General features: G+C 37.7%; 1 protein-coding gene across 6 annotated transcripts in view; it reads left to right on the top strand.

The window, feature by feature from the left end:
* The window catches only part of VTI1A (vesicle transport through interaction with t-SNAREs 1A), a 324,341-nt gene that overhangs the window by 207,049 nt on the left and 103,010 nt on the right, over positions 1-14,282 (top strand). For 3 of the 6 annotated variants that reach the window (XM_042457370.1, XM_042457369.1, XM_042457374.1), the window contains 3 exons: positions 3,821-3,891; positions 5,954-6,015; positions 9,166-9,372. In XM_042457370.1, the coding sequence (XP_042313304.1) occupies positions 3,821-3,891; positions 5,954-6,015; positions 9,166-9,331 (299 nt within the window). In that variant the 3' untranslated portion in view covers positions 9,332-9,372. Of the gene's footprint in view, positions 1-3,820; positions 3,892-5,953; positions 6,027-9,165; positions 9,373-14,282 lie in introns of those variants that run through there. The other 3 variants (XM_042457375.1, XM_042457372.1, XM_042457371.1) reach the window with 2 other exon arrangements.

Raw genomic sequence — 14,282 nt, 5'->3', positions numbered from 1 at the left:
GAAAAGGTGTGATAGGTGAGATTTGTTAGTCTTCTGGTTATTTGTATACATTTGCTAGGCGACAACACAGCTATATCAGTTCTTTGAGTTCTGTACTAGTTTGAAATTCACGGCTGAAAGTATCACCCCGAAATGTCATATCAACAATTAATTTTGTGGTATACCAACTGACGTGGTCTCCTTCCTTTATTTATTGATATCTTCAGTCATTGGCAATGAGAGAAAAATACACTATTTGTCAAAGCTGACAGAATTCTACTCTTGGTTACTGTTGATGCCACTGTTGTCTTGATAGCTAAGTGATAAGCTTGGCAGTTAGAAGCTACCAGTTGACAAAGTTGCTTTCTTTTTCAAGGGTTCTCTGAAGTTATTTTCATTGTTCATTTTTTTTTCTGCCAGAGCAATATTTTACCTCATTTGGATTCTTTTTTGGTCATTTGTAAAACTGGTGTAATGCATAGGGAGATTTTTAACAGCTTCGCATTTGTGTTCATGTTTTACAATAGAGTGTGTGCGAGAGTGTGATTTTATAGTTCCATCCACATTGAAGGCTCAGAATAAGTACACCAAAAAAGTAATTCCACTAAGCAGAATAAAATAAAATTTGGAGGGGGGGGGATTAATGGAAACTTTACTCACATTTACAGCTTCATCATGAGCCTCAAAGGTTTCAGTTTTTATTTCAGGTTTTTATAGACATTGAAAGAGGATGAAGAATGTACAGTATATGTCCTCAACTATATGCAATAGGCAATAGTTCTCGTAGTTACTTAGATCAATAACTGAATATCTTGGCATCTTTTTTCACCTGTAGGAGGCACTATTTGCACAACTAAAAGATCAATGAGCCACAAAAATGAGAAAAGACTATGGGTATAGTGGCAGAATTCATTACCTCATAAGGTTTACATAACTTTAAAGTGGATGGTGAAAACACTGAAATAAAGATTTCCTATATGTTGGTTCAGTCACAAATCAAAATGGAGACTGCGGTCAAAAAATCAAAAGAAGAGCATGACTATGCCAGGCAGCTATGAAGCAACCAGGCATGATCTTGACATATAAAAATATATAATGGAATGCCAAAGTCAGAATCATCCATGCTATAATATTTCAAATTTCTGTATATTGTTGTGCAAGCTGTACATTGAATGAAAAAGGGAATCAACTCATTTGAAATGTGATGCTGGAAGAGAGTTATCTAGATGCCATGAATTGCCAAAAAGACCAAAAAATAAAAAAAGCCCAAGAACAAATCAAGCCTGAATTCTCCATGGAAGCCAAAATGACTGAAATGAAGATACTATAATTTGGATATACTATGAAATGGCATAACTCATTAGAAAAGAAGATAAAGGCAGTGTACAGACCGCCAGAAAGATGCGCATCCCCAGTGCCTCTTTTTGCTCCGCAGGAGCGCCGCAACAACCAAATTGTGTGGCGCTGCTGCGGAGCAAAAAAGAGCACCTGGAAGTGGCTCCTTTTTCCGGCGCACTTTCACTGCCCCAAAGCACCAGCGATGACGTGGAGACTTCGCAGCTGCACCGCTCCGTTTGGAGGTGGTGCAGCTGTGACTTCACCGTTACGCACCACATCTGGTGGGCGCCTGCAGCTGCGGCGTCCTCGTCACGTGTGAGGGTTGCCAGCTGTGTGGGCTCTCCGCCTACCAGGCAACCCTCGCACGTGATGAGGGCACCTCAAAGGCCTGTCTGGATTGGGCCAAAGAGTTTAGTAAAATTGAAAGCAATAGAGAAAGAGGAAGCCTGCATTACAATTAGATTGTCTCAGTTAAGGAAGTCACAACCCTGAGTTTTCAGGACTGTGAATAATAGAGGTCTCTCTTTCATGGGATTGCCACAAGCCAAAAATGCGACAGTACAGTCGCCCCTCCATATTTGCGGACTTGAAGCCCACAATCTCACTCTTCATGGGAGGGACAAGTTGCCATCTTTAAAATGGGCACGAGTACCATTATTCTGTATGAGACTAGCATATGTGCAATTTGCTATTTTTGCATCGGGGGGGGGGGGGTACAGAACGGAGCCCCCATGAGTTGAGAGGGGCGACTGTAATTAGTATCAACAATTACTTATTCATTGTCAAAAGTCTGACAATTTTTATTGTTAGAATTTTCTTTCTTATTTGTTAACCCATGTAAACCCAAAGGGTGACCTTGGGCAAGTCACGCTCTCTCAGCTTCAGAGGATGGCAGTGGCAAATCTTAGTTCATCTTATGGTCACCATAAGTCATAAATGATTTGAAGACACAAAACAACAAAAGTGTTTTCCCCTTTGTATACCCTTTGTATACCCACTGCCATATGGTTTTCCCCTTTGTATACCCACTGCCATATGGTGAAATGTATAATCTAATTTTTTTCTTTAAAAAAAATTAAACCAGCCAAGAACAGTGCAGGTGATAAACACCTCTATACTTTTGGCCTTTTCAATTTCAGGATCATAACTACTCACCCTTCTAATTCTTTTTTAAATGCTCTTGTAAAGCTTAAAGAATTCCATGGTTTTTGATATGCAAGTTGTTTAAAGTTTGATTGAGTCTCTAGTATGCCAACCTCATCACATCAAAAATTATAACTAGTAGAATGGATCCAGAGTTATGTCTGTATAACAGAGCTGGCAGAAGAAGATTTGCATTCCACCTTTGTAGCCCTTCCCCTACCAGAAAGTGCCTGCCTCCTTTAGCAGAATCCCCAAACCTCTGTACAGCATCTGAAGGGGAAGCATGGTGGTCTATTTGTTGTTGTGTGTCTTCTGGTTTCAACTTTTTCTGAGGCTGAGTGTGTCTGTGACTTGCCCAAGGTCACCCAGTGGGTTTCCATGGCCAAGTGGGGATTTGAACCCTAGTCTCTAGAGCAAGTGGTCCCCAAACTTTGGTCCTCCAGGTGTTTTGAACTTCTGCTCCCAGAATTTCTGACTCTTAGCCAACTGGCTTGGGCTTCTGGGAGTTGAAGTCCAAAACACCTAGAAGACCAAATTTTGGGGACCAATTACTCTAGAGCCATAACCCAGCTTTCAAATGACTACACCACAGTGGCTCTGGTCGGCTTCTGCTTGCCCCATTATGTACACTTTACTGTGTATCCAACCAACATAGCTCATAGGTAGGCTGTGATGCCCTTTCTCAACCTAACTCAAAGAACAGACTTTATGAGTGAGTTCAGAAAGTGTTTTATTGGACATTAGGTTCAGTACAGTGGCAAATCTATTGCCAGATCTGATGTTGCAATATAAATTTTACTTTTTAAGAACTATGCATAAGTACTTCCCCTCCCAATGACCTGCATTCTTTCCCACGCAATGGCAGGCAGCTAAATGACCTGAAATCCCATACAAACATCTCCAGGCAGCTGCTAACCCTTCCCTACACATCAGGCCCATTCTAACATGGCTTCAGAGCAGCTAAGCAACTTTACATGCCTGAGTGGTCGCTCTGACATAGACAGGGGAAATAGTAGCCGCCCCCCCCCCCCCTTTACCAGGGCAAATATAGGCTGTACTGAAAAGAGAAAGAACTAGAAAGTCTTGCCAGAAAGCAAAACTACTAAATACCACACATGGCTCTTACATGATACTTTCAGGTCTACTATGGTTTCATTGTTCTAAATATTTCCTTTTTGGCTTTTATTCTGTATGCAGTTTCATGTTCCTGGTGACAAGTAGTTTTTTTTAATGGTATTTTTACTTTACATTGTTTAATTTGTTATCAGTTTTCCAACTGAATTGAAGTTAAATGTTCAGTTTGTCATATATGGTAATACTATTTTTCATTATTTGTATTTGGTTCTTCTTCTTCATGCAGAACAGATTGGTCAGGACATACTGGAAAACCTCAGCCATGATAGAGAAAAGATTCAGCGTGCTCGAGAAAGAGTAAGTTTAACAATAAGAAACTGTTTATTTGCAGCTCTTTACATACTGATTATCACCTGAATTCATCATTCATAGAAATTAATCACTCATAAGTAAATGAGAGCTTAGTATTTATCTTTCTGAAGATATGGTTAGAGATGGTTCTTCACAGGTGCTCTATACTTTTTGCTTTTGGACCATGTCTACATTTATATTTCAGTTCGAAGACATGGAACTTCTCAGTCTCCCACCTAAGATTCTTTCAATTTGAAATATCCAGGATTCAATCTTTGGACTATCAGAACACACAAAGCATATATTCCAACAGTGAATTGTGATTGTTTTAGTTTGTTCATAATGTGTATCAAATGACTTCATGTCTTAAACCTTGGGCAACCAATACCATTCAGTATTGAAATTATTTTGGTACACGGAGGAATGATCCCATTCAATATAAAGCATCTTCCTATGTTCATCTAAAAGAGAGGTAAGGAAAATGCAGCCTCAAGCCTGTCCAGCCCTCCCACCACCACCACCACCATTTAAAAACACTTGGAAAGCCTCCCAACACCACTTGGAGTGGCACCCCTAAAAAAAAGCCTCCCACCCCTAAAAAAAAGTCTCTCGACTAACTGAAAATTGGGCTGAAGACCCTAAAAGTAAAAACTGAAACAGGCCCGGTACAGACCGCCCAAAAAGGATGGTCTGATGGCACCCTGGTTTGCTCCATGAGGAAGCCTCAACGGATAAACCATGCGGCTTCCTCGCAGAGCAAAAGGAACCCACAAAAAGCGGGTTCTTTTTGAGGTGCCATAATGCTGCAGTGTGCCAATGGTGCACTCTTGACGTAATTATGTTGCCGCAATGTGTGGATGCTAGTCATCCATCGCGTCAAAATGGCAGTGCCCATCTATACAAGGCGCCGCCATTTTGACGTATGGAAGACGTGCTAGGGTTGCAGGGCATCTGTAATCAACAACCCGAGGCAACCCTAGCACATCATCAAGATGTGCCACGAAGCCCGTCTGTACCGGGCCACAGAGTTCCAATTGTTTCTAGAAACATTTGTGGCTGAAAGAATAGTAGTGCAACCTGCCATGGGAGCACAAGGCTAAACTTTAGTCCTGCTGCTGCTGCATTTATCGGTCATAACCTAAGAGATGTCCAGCCTTGTGTATTAAGATTAAAGGAGCCCTGATCCAAACATTTGAAGTCACTATGCTGAGGGAAGCTATCCTAGATAATAGTGTTCAGTGGTCAGAAAGGTCACCATATTATGAGATGCTGACAACATGAATTGATTGTTCAACATCAGAATCATCACGCTGATTAGTTTTTCTTAAAACCTCCTCCAACCTCTTATTAATATATTTTAGTAATTTATTTTTATGAAAAAGACTTAATAATAATAATAATAATAATAATAATAATAAATTTATTTATATTCTGCTTTTTCAGAAGGAATCAAAGCGGATCACAACAGTAAAATGACACAGCATACAATTAAAACTTCTATTGTTTATGCCATTCTCCATGCTGAATTGTCTAAGATGAAAAGTAGGACCATTGTTAATAAATGTAGCAAGAAATGTTAAAAGTATTCCTTGTTATTAGATCATATCATGGGTTCTGCTGCTAAACTCAAGTGCTGAAAACATGTTCTAAGACTGAAAGCTTGCTGAAGCAATGTTGTGGCAGCTTAATTGTTATCTGTGGTTTCACCTTTCTTGAATTTGTTTTACTGATTATTTGTTAAAGCTCTAGAAAGCTCTAGAACAAGGTTCCCAACTGGTCCTCTGAGGCGCCCTTAGGGCTCTGCGTGCACTTCCCAGGTGCTCTGCAACCACTCCAGGACACTGAAAGAAATAAAAATTGAATGAAATTAAAGAATAAGAATATATTCTTATATATACTTCTAAACACTATTAACTTGTAAGACAAAGGGTAGGCCTCTTAGGGCTCCACCATAGAAATAAGGGCCCTGCGAGTCAAAAAGGTTGGGAACCCCTGCTCAAGAATAATTTTTTTACATGCAAATAAGGAAATTTATTTATGCTACAAACTTGTGAAATTTTTTCCATAGCTGAGAGAAACTGATGCAAACTTGGGCAAGAGTTCAAGGATCCTCACAGGAATGTTGCGAAGGTAAGGGCAAGGTAGGGACCCTCTCACTTCCTTTTTTTTCTTCTGTTCATTAGTATAGATCAGGGATAAGGACTGTGTAGCCCTGAGGAGGTTGTTGAACTGCAGATTCCATCAGCCCTTTCTAAAATAGCCAATGGTGAGAGATGATAGGAAATATCCAGCATCTAGAAGATCTCACTTCCCCATACTTCATTTGGATTTTAAATTAGATAAAATGCAAATATTTTAATTGTAGTGTGTAACATTTGGAAGTCAATTCTTTGTACTTTTACTAGAATTGTTGTGAACAGTTTCCCACCCCAATCCTCAGGGATAGGGCAGATAAATGAAACCTGTTTAATCAAATATATTAAACTGCTCTAATCCCAAAGTATCGTTTCTAAAGCTAGGGCGTTGCCTATAGGCAAATAAGCCCAGTTACACCTCTCATGCTACCGCCAGTATATGTGAAGTTAGCATACTGGACCATTTTATAGCCAGTATACCTCTACACATTTCTGACCTTTCTTCATCGAGAAACACAAAATTCCAAGCTTGCCTACATTACTTATGACTAAGAGACAAACTGGACCTAGTGTAGGCAGACCTCAAATATTATGCATAGCAGTCCTTTAAGCTATAAATACTCTGGTTCTGTTTGAGCAGACTTCCCTATGTATACATGTGTCAGTCATGAAATCAAGCTGAACCAGGGTATCAGGGTATTAAATAGCTTTAAAAGATTCCTATATGCAATATTTGAGATCCAATTTTCAGGATACTAGGTCCCTTTTGCGGCTTACTACTAAGTTAATGAAGCCAGATATTTGCACTTGATCTAGAAAAGTCAGAAACTTATATTATGGGACAGTGTGCTAAGTGTTCATTTAAGAATATGAAGAACCCATTTTTAAACTGCTTTGAGTCCTAGACTGGGGAGAAGGCATGAAAATGATAATGATAATAGAAGAGATGAGTGAGCATCATTTTGAAAGTGAAAAAAACCAATCAAGCATTTTTACCATGAGAAATAGTAATCTATCATCATATAAAATATTAACTGTGTACCTCTCTGTGTGTACACATTGTTTTTAATATGTAAATGTAAATAAATCAAATGAATGAATGACTGACTGAATGAATGAATAAACAAGATTAAATTCAAGAAAGAAGAAGAAGTACTATGAAATGAATCCTGTTACAGTGCGCCTGTTTCATACGTGGGCATGCTTTACACGGCTTTCATAGAGGGTGGCGCGTCCTATAGGGAACAATGGGGTGCATGCCCATGGCGCGTGCGCACTGCCGCACCATCACATGCACAAGCCCCATTCATTTAAATAGGGCTCAAGCGTAGGCAGAATTTGCTTTACTCAGGGGAGTCCGGAATGGATCCCCCATGTAAAGTAAGGGCGCACTGTATTTGTCCCAACTGGACTAGGCCCATTGAATGAATGGCCTATGTTAAGTTGACTGATGTAAATCCCATTGTTTTACTGAGTGTACTCTAGTTGGGAGTAAGAACTGAATTTAGCTGTATGTCCTTATCGATGGTATAACAAGGTACCAATATGAAAGTATTTATCAGAAAAATAAATCAAATAGCTACTGGTGGTTCAAATTGGGGAGCAGGCATAAGGACAATAGCTAAGATGGAAAAGAAGTGATGGCGTGGAGAATATGGCTTCATCCATAACACAAATTACTACAGATGAACAGCCTGCCAAGTAGAAATAGCAGTATGTGAAGTGGCTTAAGCTGTACACCAGTCCTTAATCTTTTCATACAAAAACCTAGGGTTTGTTTTTTGTTTTTTAATTTTCTTCTTTATTTACCTGACAAAGGTTGAGATAACAGCACCTCTTGCTTCCATATCACAAATCTCTCACAATTCAAACTCTGAACCGTAGCATACAAAATTCTCTGATTAAGAGTAATATGTAAATGACACAAGCTAAATGCAAAATCCATGGAGAAAGGAAGCAGCGATTGAAAGAGATGGTTCAGCGCCTGTAGACAATCAAAATAATAATAAAAAACTCCATGGGCAAACTTATATCCTCCCCAGGAACGGCCATGCGACATGAGCTGTAACGAATATTCTGCATATGTCTCCATTTTGTCAAATCTCATTAAAGGGTTTTCTTGCTTTACGTCAATTGAGCTGTCCAAAAATCATTCATCATTTTTAGTGTAAAAAAAAAGCCATACACTTATTTAAATAATATCATATTAATGTTAAAGTTCAGCTGTCATTTAATAGCATGGCTTAATCAGACATAGCATTTAAGAAAAATAGTTTTTTCGAGCTTTACTTCGCTTTCAGGTTGGCAGATTCAAATAAGGATTTATGGGTTTCTAAACCATGTATTTTCCCCACATCTTTATGCTTGATGAACCTCAGCTTTTATTTCGAATGAGTGCAGTCCGTTATTTTCAGTAAAATAAAACATCTTCTCATATTGTGTTTGAATACATTTGCACGTAATTTAGTGAAGGCAAAAGAAAAACATGTTGTAACCTCTGACATTGTTGTGTGCTTGAGAGTTGCAGCTAGGACTCTTAGTGTATAACTATTCCATAAGCCAAATGAAAAATGTGACCTTTGTGAAATATTCATGGGTCTATGTTCTCAGACAAATGGATTATGTAGTCAGGTGCTTTAAAGGACATGTCACTTTTGTTTGTGCTTGAGAAGCACATTTAATTTCTTTTCTTTCTTTTTTTGTGCAAAAAAATTAATTAATTAAAAGTCTCCACATAAATTTACCCATCAGGGTAAAGAGGCAAGTTGAAATTTCAATCCAGTAGAGTAGTGCCCTGGTGAAAATTGTATAGATTTGCATGTTTCTATCCTTTTGCTAATATGGATTATACTTTGGGGGGGGGGGCACCTGAAACCATACAGGGAAAATTATCCCATGTCTCAAACTGGTAAATTCATGATGCCATTTAAATTTGTTTTATATACATAAGGGCAAAGCTGGGTAGCTGTTTCCCATAATCAGCAGTTTCAAATAGTTTATTAAGGATCACTCAAAAAGCAATCGTAAGGAATAAAACAAAAAGCTTTTTTCTCGAAGATCTACACCAGATACTACTACTACTACTGGAAAATCATAACTACCAGAAAGTTGCAGTTAAATTCTTTTTGATTTTATTTCCTTCTAGATGCCATGCAGACATGCACTTATTTGCGGATATGAGTATTGGAACATTTTATTCCACCCAATTACTGTACTTGATAGAAACAAGGTTGCTGAAGTGGGCAAGCCTTGCTTGCTGTATGTTGAATCTGCCGATTCATTTTGAAAGCAAATGTTTATCATCTTGGTAAATGGAATGAGAGTCTCTAGGCAGTTTGTAATGTAATTATTAAAGAACTCAATCAGAAACTAATTTCTTTTGTTTGTGATATGTCTTTGTGTCTTGAAATTTCTTTTCTCAAGAGCTTGGAAATAGTTATTCCTTTTTTTCGGATAATAACTAAGGTACAACTAATTTATATTGTAACTTAGCTTGTTTTGCATCACAGAACATTGGCTTTTCAACAATAACTTTAGAAGCTCTGTTCCTCAACATTTAATGTTTCTTCTGCCCTCAGTACTTATTTGGGAGCTGACAAGACAGAAATCGTGGGAGGAAATTTTACTAAAATATGTTTGTTGGGGGAAACTATCCTATTTTAGAATTTAACATTGTCTTATACTTTTGTTAGGACAAACTGGGATGCCAGTATCAATATGCATTGAATTGGCAGCTGTAAACAGTTCTTCCCTAACTTAAACATACTTGTTGTTAATACATCTAGCCAACTTCTGACTTATCTCAATGTTCTGTGCCCTTGGAGTTCTAACTCATAATTGTGTAGAGATTTGTGTAATTGTGTGGAGATTTGGAGGAAAAACCTATTTTATTGACTCTTTGAAGGATCTAATCTGTATGTGTTCAGTCATGGGGATGTTAACATATAACATGGACGTCTCTAAATAACAAAGCCTGTCAACTGCAATTATATTCCAATCATCATTAGAATTATTTTTATACCTTCAAAGAGACAGTTAAGGTCATCAAAAAGCAAGTCAGTATGCTACTCATACCTGGTCACATACAACGACAACATCATATTTAACTTGTTTCTACAGTTTCCAACTGCATTTGCAATTATGAAAGACTGTCAGAAAATGCAATGTCCTATTAAATCTATATTCTGTGGAAATTCATCAACTTTTCATTCTGCAGTCATAAAAAACAAAAGCTGTGCATGTCTTTGGTTAGTTTCTAAGCAACAGATACAGAAAGAAAACAAAACTAACATGTTATCAGACATGAATCATTATATCTTTAGATACACTCAGAGACATGTCCTCTCAAGTATTTTTTTTCTGAGAGATCTCTTGGAGTCTGATGGATGAGATGCAAACCAATTGCACTTTTGAGTGTGCAATGTTTCCCTGTAGTAGAGTATCTCACTTTTTTTAAGTAACACTACTTTTGGATAATTCTCATCTTGAAAACCGTTATACATGAGGTGTTAGGGAACTGGTGAATACATCTGCCTCTATAAAAGACCCCTTTTAAAAATTAATTTTAACCAGGATAGGGGCTGGAGCTCTGGTTGATGAAAAAAGAGTAATATACATTCAACACTCCAGTGATAAATTGGGTGATTTGCCAACACCTTCTTGACAACCACTAATATATGCAAGAATAAAGCCTGCTTTATCCAGCAGTCTAGTTGGTCAAATTCCTTCTCTTATGTTATTCACAGAAATTGGTATGAGTTCCATTCCTTCCTAGGGTTCCAGTAACCATGCTTTCCTTTATACTTAGCTATCTGTCTTCACTATTATTTATACTTCCAATCTGTAGTCTACAATTGTATTGTGAATTGGATTACAAATGCAGAAAGCATTAGAAGGTATTTAGTGCAAATTTTATATATTACACAAATTTCATGTTGTCTTATTAGCAAAAAGCTATGGTAGCATAGGAAGAATTTATATAGACAAATACAGAGAGGGATGCAATCTATCTAAAAGATTAGGAGTTTTTCAGTTTAAAAACTCAATGAATATTTGCACTCTGTTTGGGAAGATTAGAATATTAGTAGCGTGATTAAGGGGGGAAATGTTTTGCAGGGTGGGATGTGATGGACAAAACATCTGGAAGACTTAAATATAATGTCAGTGTAATTCCTAAGGGTAAACATAATTCATTATTAGGCATTCCAACCAGAAAACAAGTAAACCTTTGAGAAAGTTCAAATAAAAGAATATAGTTTCCCGGATATAAGGGAGTATATCAATTTCATTTAACTGGAACAATTTCTTTTAAAATACATCCAGTTTATTGAATTCCATGTTTCCTATTTTAACAGCATAACCTGCTGTAATTCTTTAGAAGACACTATGGTATAAATTAAAAAGCAAATTAACTGTAGTAAATTACTTTGTCCCACCCCTTTCTGATACCTAGAACAGCCAGGATGTTTATTTTTAAATTATTGTAAACAGTTTGGATCCCATGATAGGAGAAAAGCAGGATGTAAATTGAATGAACAAATTAATATGTATTTAAAAATAATTATCTACATTTCAGGCTCATTCTACTTTCAGGCTGTATTAGAATCAAAGTATCATAGAGTTAGGAATGACCACAAGGGCCATCCAGTCCATCCCCCCTGCCATGCAGGAACTCACAATCAAAACATCTCCAGCAGATAGCCATCCAGTCTCTGTTTAAAGACCCACAAAATAGGTGACTCCACCACTCTCTGGGGGGAGTGTGTTCCACTGTCAGACAGCTTTTACTGTCAGGAAGTTTCTCCTAATGTATTTGGTAGGTGACAGCAGTTAGTTCTGATATAACCTGTTTTTTCAATGCAAATTGTCAATAACGTGATTAAATAATAGAGGAATGCTGTTCACAGAATGTCATTTTTTAATTTGCTATAGTGAAATCCCCATCTAAAGCATTCAAAATTGGCGAATTGGCCCCTCTTTATATCTCAGCTGCTTTGCAGCAACCCCCCCTCCCATAATCTTAGTGGTTCAGTTCCAAGAAATAAGAACCTCATCAGCTCCCCACCTAGTTGAACGAAACCAACCCAGCAGCAAAGCTATGGCTCCCTATGTTGCAGGAATCTGCGTTTGCCTGGGACAGAAATTCACTCATCCCATTCTCTCTTCTGCCATTTTCTCCCACCAATTTTCCCCAGCCAAACAAAGACTCCTGCAATATGGGAAGGTGTAGATTTGCTACTTCAGTTGTTGTGTGCCTGTGCTACTGCAGCAGCAGCAGGGGAGGCTGGATGGTCCAACAAAGTGTGTGTGGTGGTGGTTGGTGACCAGAGGGGCAGAAGAGAAGCAGGACTTTGACAGGAGATGAAGAGGACTGAGATACAAAGGATAGTGTGTGCAGAGAGATGACAAACGTTTGCCATCCCCAAGAAATTATCACTGATCTTCATCAAGTAGAGGAATTAAAAAAAAAGAATCATAGTTTTAGTTATATGGACTACAGGTGACCAAATAGGTGTAAGTATGCAGTAATTAGCTTTACCAGGTTACTTTTGTTGTTGTTTGTTGTTTTGTTGTTGTTGATGATGATGTACTATTAATTCATTTTTATTTTATTGCCTTATGTTCATACAGCTGACTAGTAACTCTAAATTTAAATAAGCTCTTTTCAACTGTCATTTTAAATCGACTAATTTGAAATGTGATTTGATGAGAGTTTTATAAGTATCTTGGATTGCCAAATGAAGAGCTAAATGGGTCCTAGGCCAAATCAAGCATGAATTCTCACTATAAGCCAAAGTGATTAAACTGAAGCTATTTTACTTTGGACAGATCATACAATGACAAGAATCATTAAAAAAAATAATGCAGAAAAAATTTAAAGGCAGTTGGAAGAAAGGAAGACCATATTACAAATGGGTTTATTCAATAAATCAAGCCAGGGCACTGAACTTACAAGACCTGAACTGTTAATAATGGGGTGTTTTAGATGTGTCTTCTGAGGTTATCCTAAATCAGAGATAATTTGACAGCAAATTATAATTTTAATGTTAGGTTTAAAAGTGGAAGCAGTACAGCACCATTAAGGGGGCTTTCACCACTTCACCTTCCTTCTGCACCTCTTACAACCAATCCCTTATTGTTCTAGAACTTTCTGACTGTTAAGAGCAGATGAGTAAGTGGGAACACTACAGTGGGAAATTCTACTTTGCTTAAAATGTAGAACTCCACACACATTCATAGCTGCAACTCTTAGGTGTAGATGTTTTAATTTTTAAAAAATAAAGAGCGGTACAATGGTACTGTTGAATCTATGTTACGCTTATGGCTATATGCAAAGCATGATGTTTGTTTGGACAGCATGCTTGGTTTATCCCTGAAGTTTTTTTTTCTCTCCTGTGCACACATGATTATGATCTAAGTGGATCTTTTTGTCTGATGTTTCCACATGGTTCTTTTAAAAAAGTGTTGTGGATTTGTTTTCATTATTTTTCCTTTCTATATCATCTGGAATTATTTGTCCTCCTCCATCAACCTTGACCATCTGTACAGCTGGAAATACCATTATCCAAATCACAGTTACAAAAAGACAGGATCCCAGTGGATGTTTCCCTGTACTAGTTCATTCAGCCAACATGTACAAAGAATGTGATACATCACACTGGGTTAAATATCATCTAACCCCTGTGGTTGCAGTGTTCATTGAGACATGCTTAGTATCATTAAGAGGTTAGAGCCTTTGAGGAGATTGTAGTTTGCAGCTTCAGCATGTCAAAATACACAGTAATGTGCCAAAGTTGCAATGCACACCCTAAAGAACATCTGCGTGCGTCATAAAAATATTCTTCTCTGGCCAGCAAAGAGGTGCTACAAATGGCTGAAATATGAAGAAGCAGTTGCTGCACAGCAGACTTTGTTCAACTGTTACTAAAGCAATGATAGCAAATTCAGTTTTTGACCAAGAGTTTTTAGGTTTTGCCAAATCTAATCAACAGTTAATTTCATCTCCTTCCTTGTCATTGAAGAAGAAATATAAAACAGCTAGACATAGGTAAATAGGATTAAACCATCCGTATCTTTAAATGATACCCTGCTATTTCAAAGCATTCATTTGGTCTGTTCACAGAAACAGACTTGAAATGTCATACAGACAGGCAACTGACATAAGACATATCTAGTACTAGGCTTAAAGTTTTTATTTATATTTTTATGTTGGCAAATTGGGATGAAAAATGACTTGTATAAAAACTCGTTGAGCACTAGGCT

This window comes from Sceloporus undulatus, chromosome 3 (assembly GCF_019175285.1).
Source record: "Sceloporus undulatus isolate JIND9_A2432 ecotype Alabama chromosome 3, SceUnd_v1.1, whole genome shotgun sequence".
In the NCBI taxonomy this organism is placed as follows: Eukaryota; Metazoa; Chordata; class Lepidosauria; order Squamata; family Phrynosomatidae; genus Sceloporus; species Sceloporus undulatus.
This window is presented reverse-complemented; position numbering and strand designations above follow the sequence as displayed.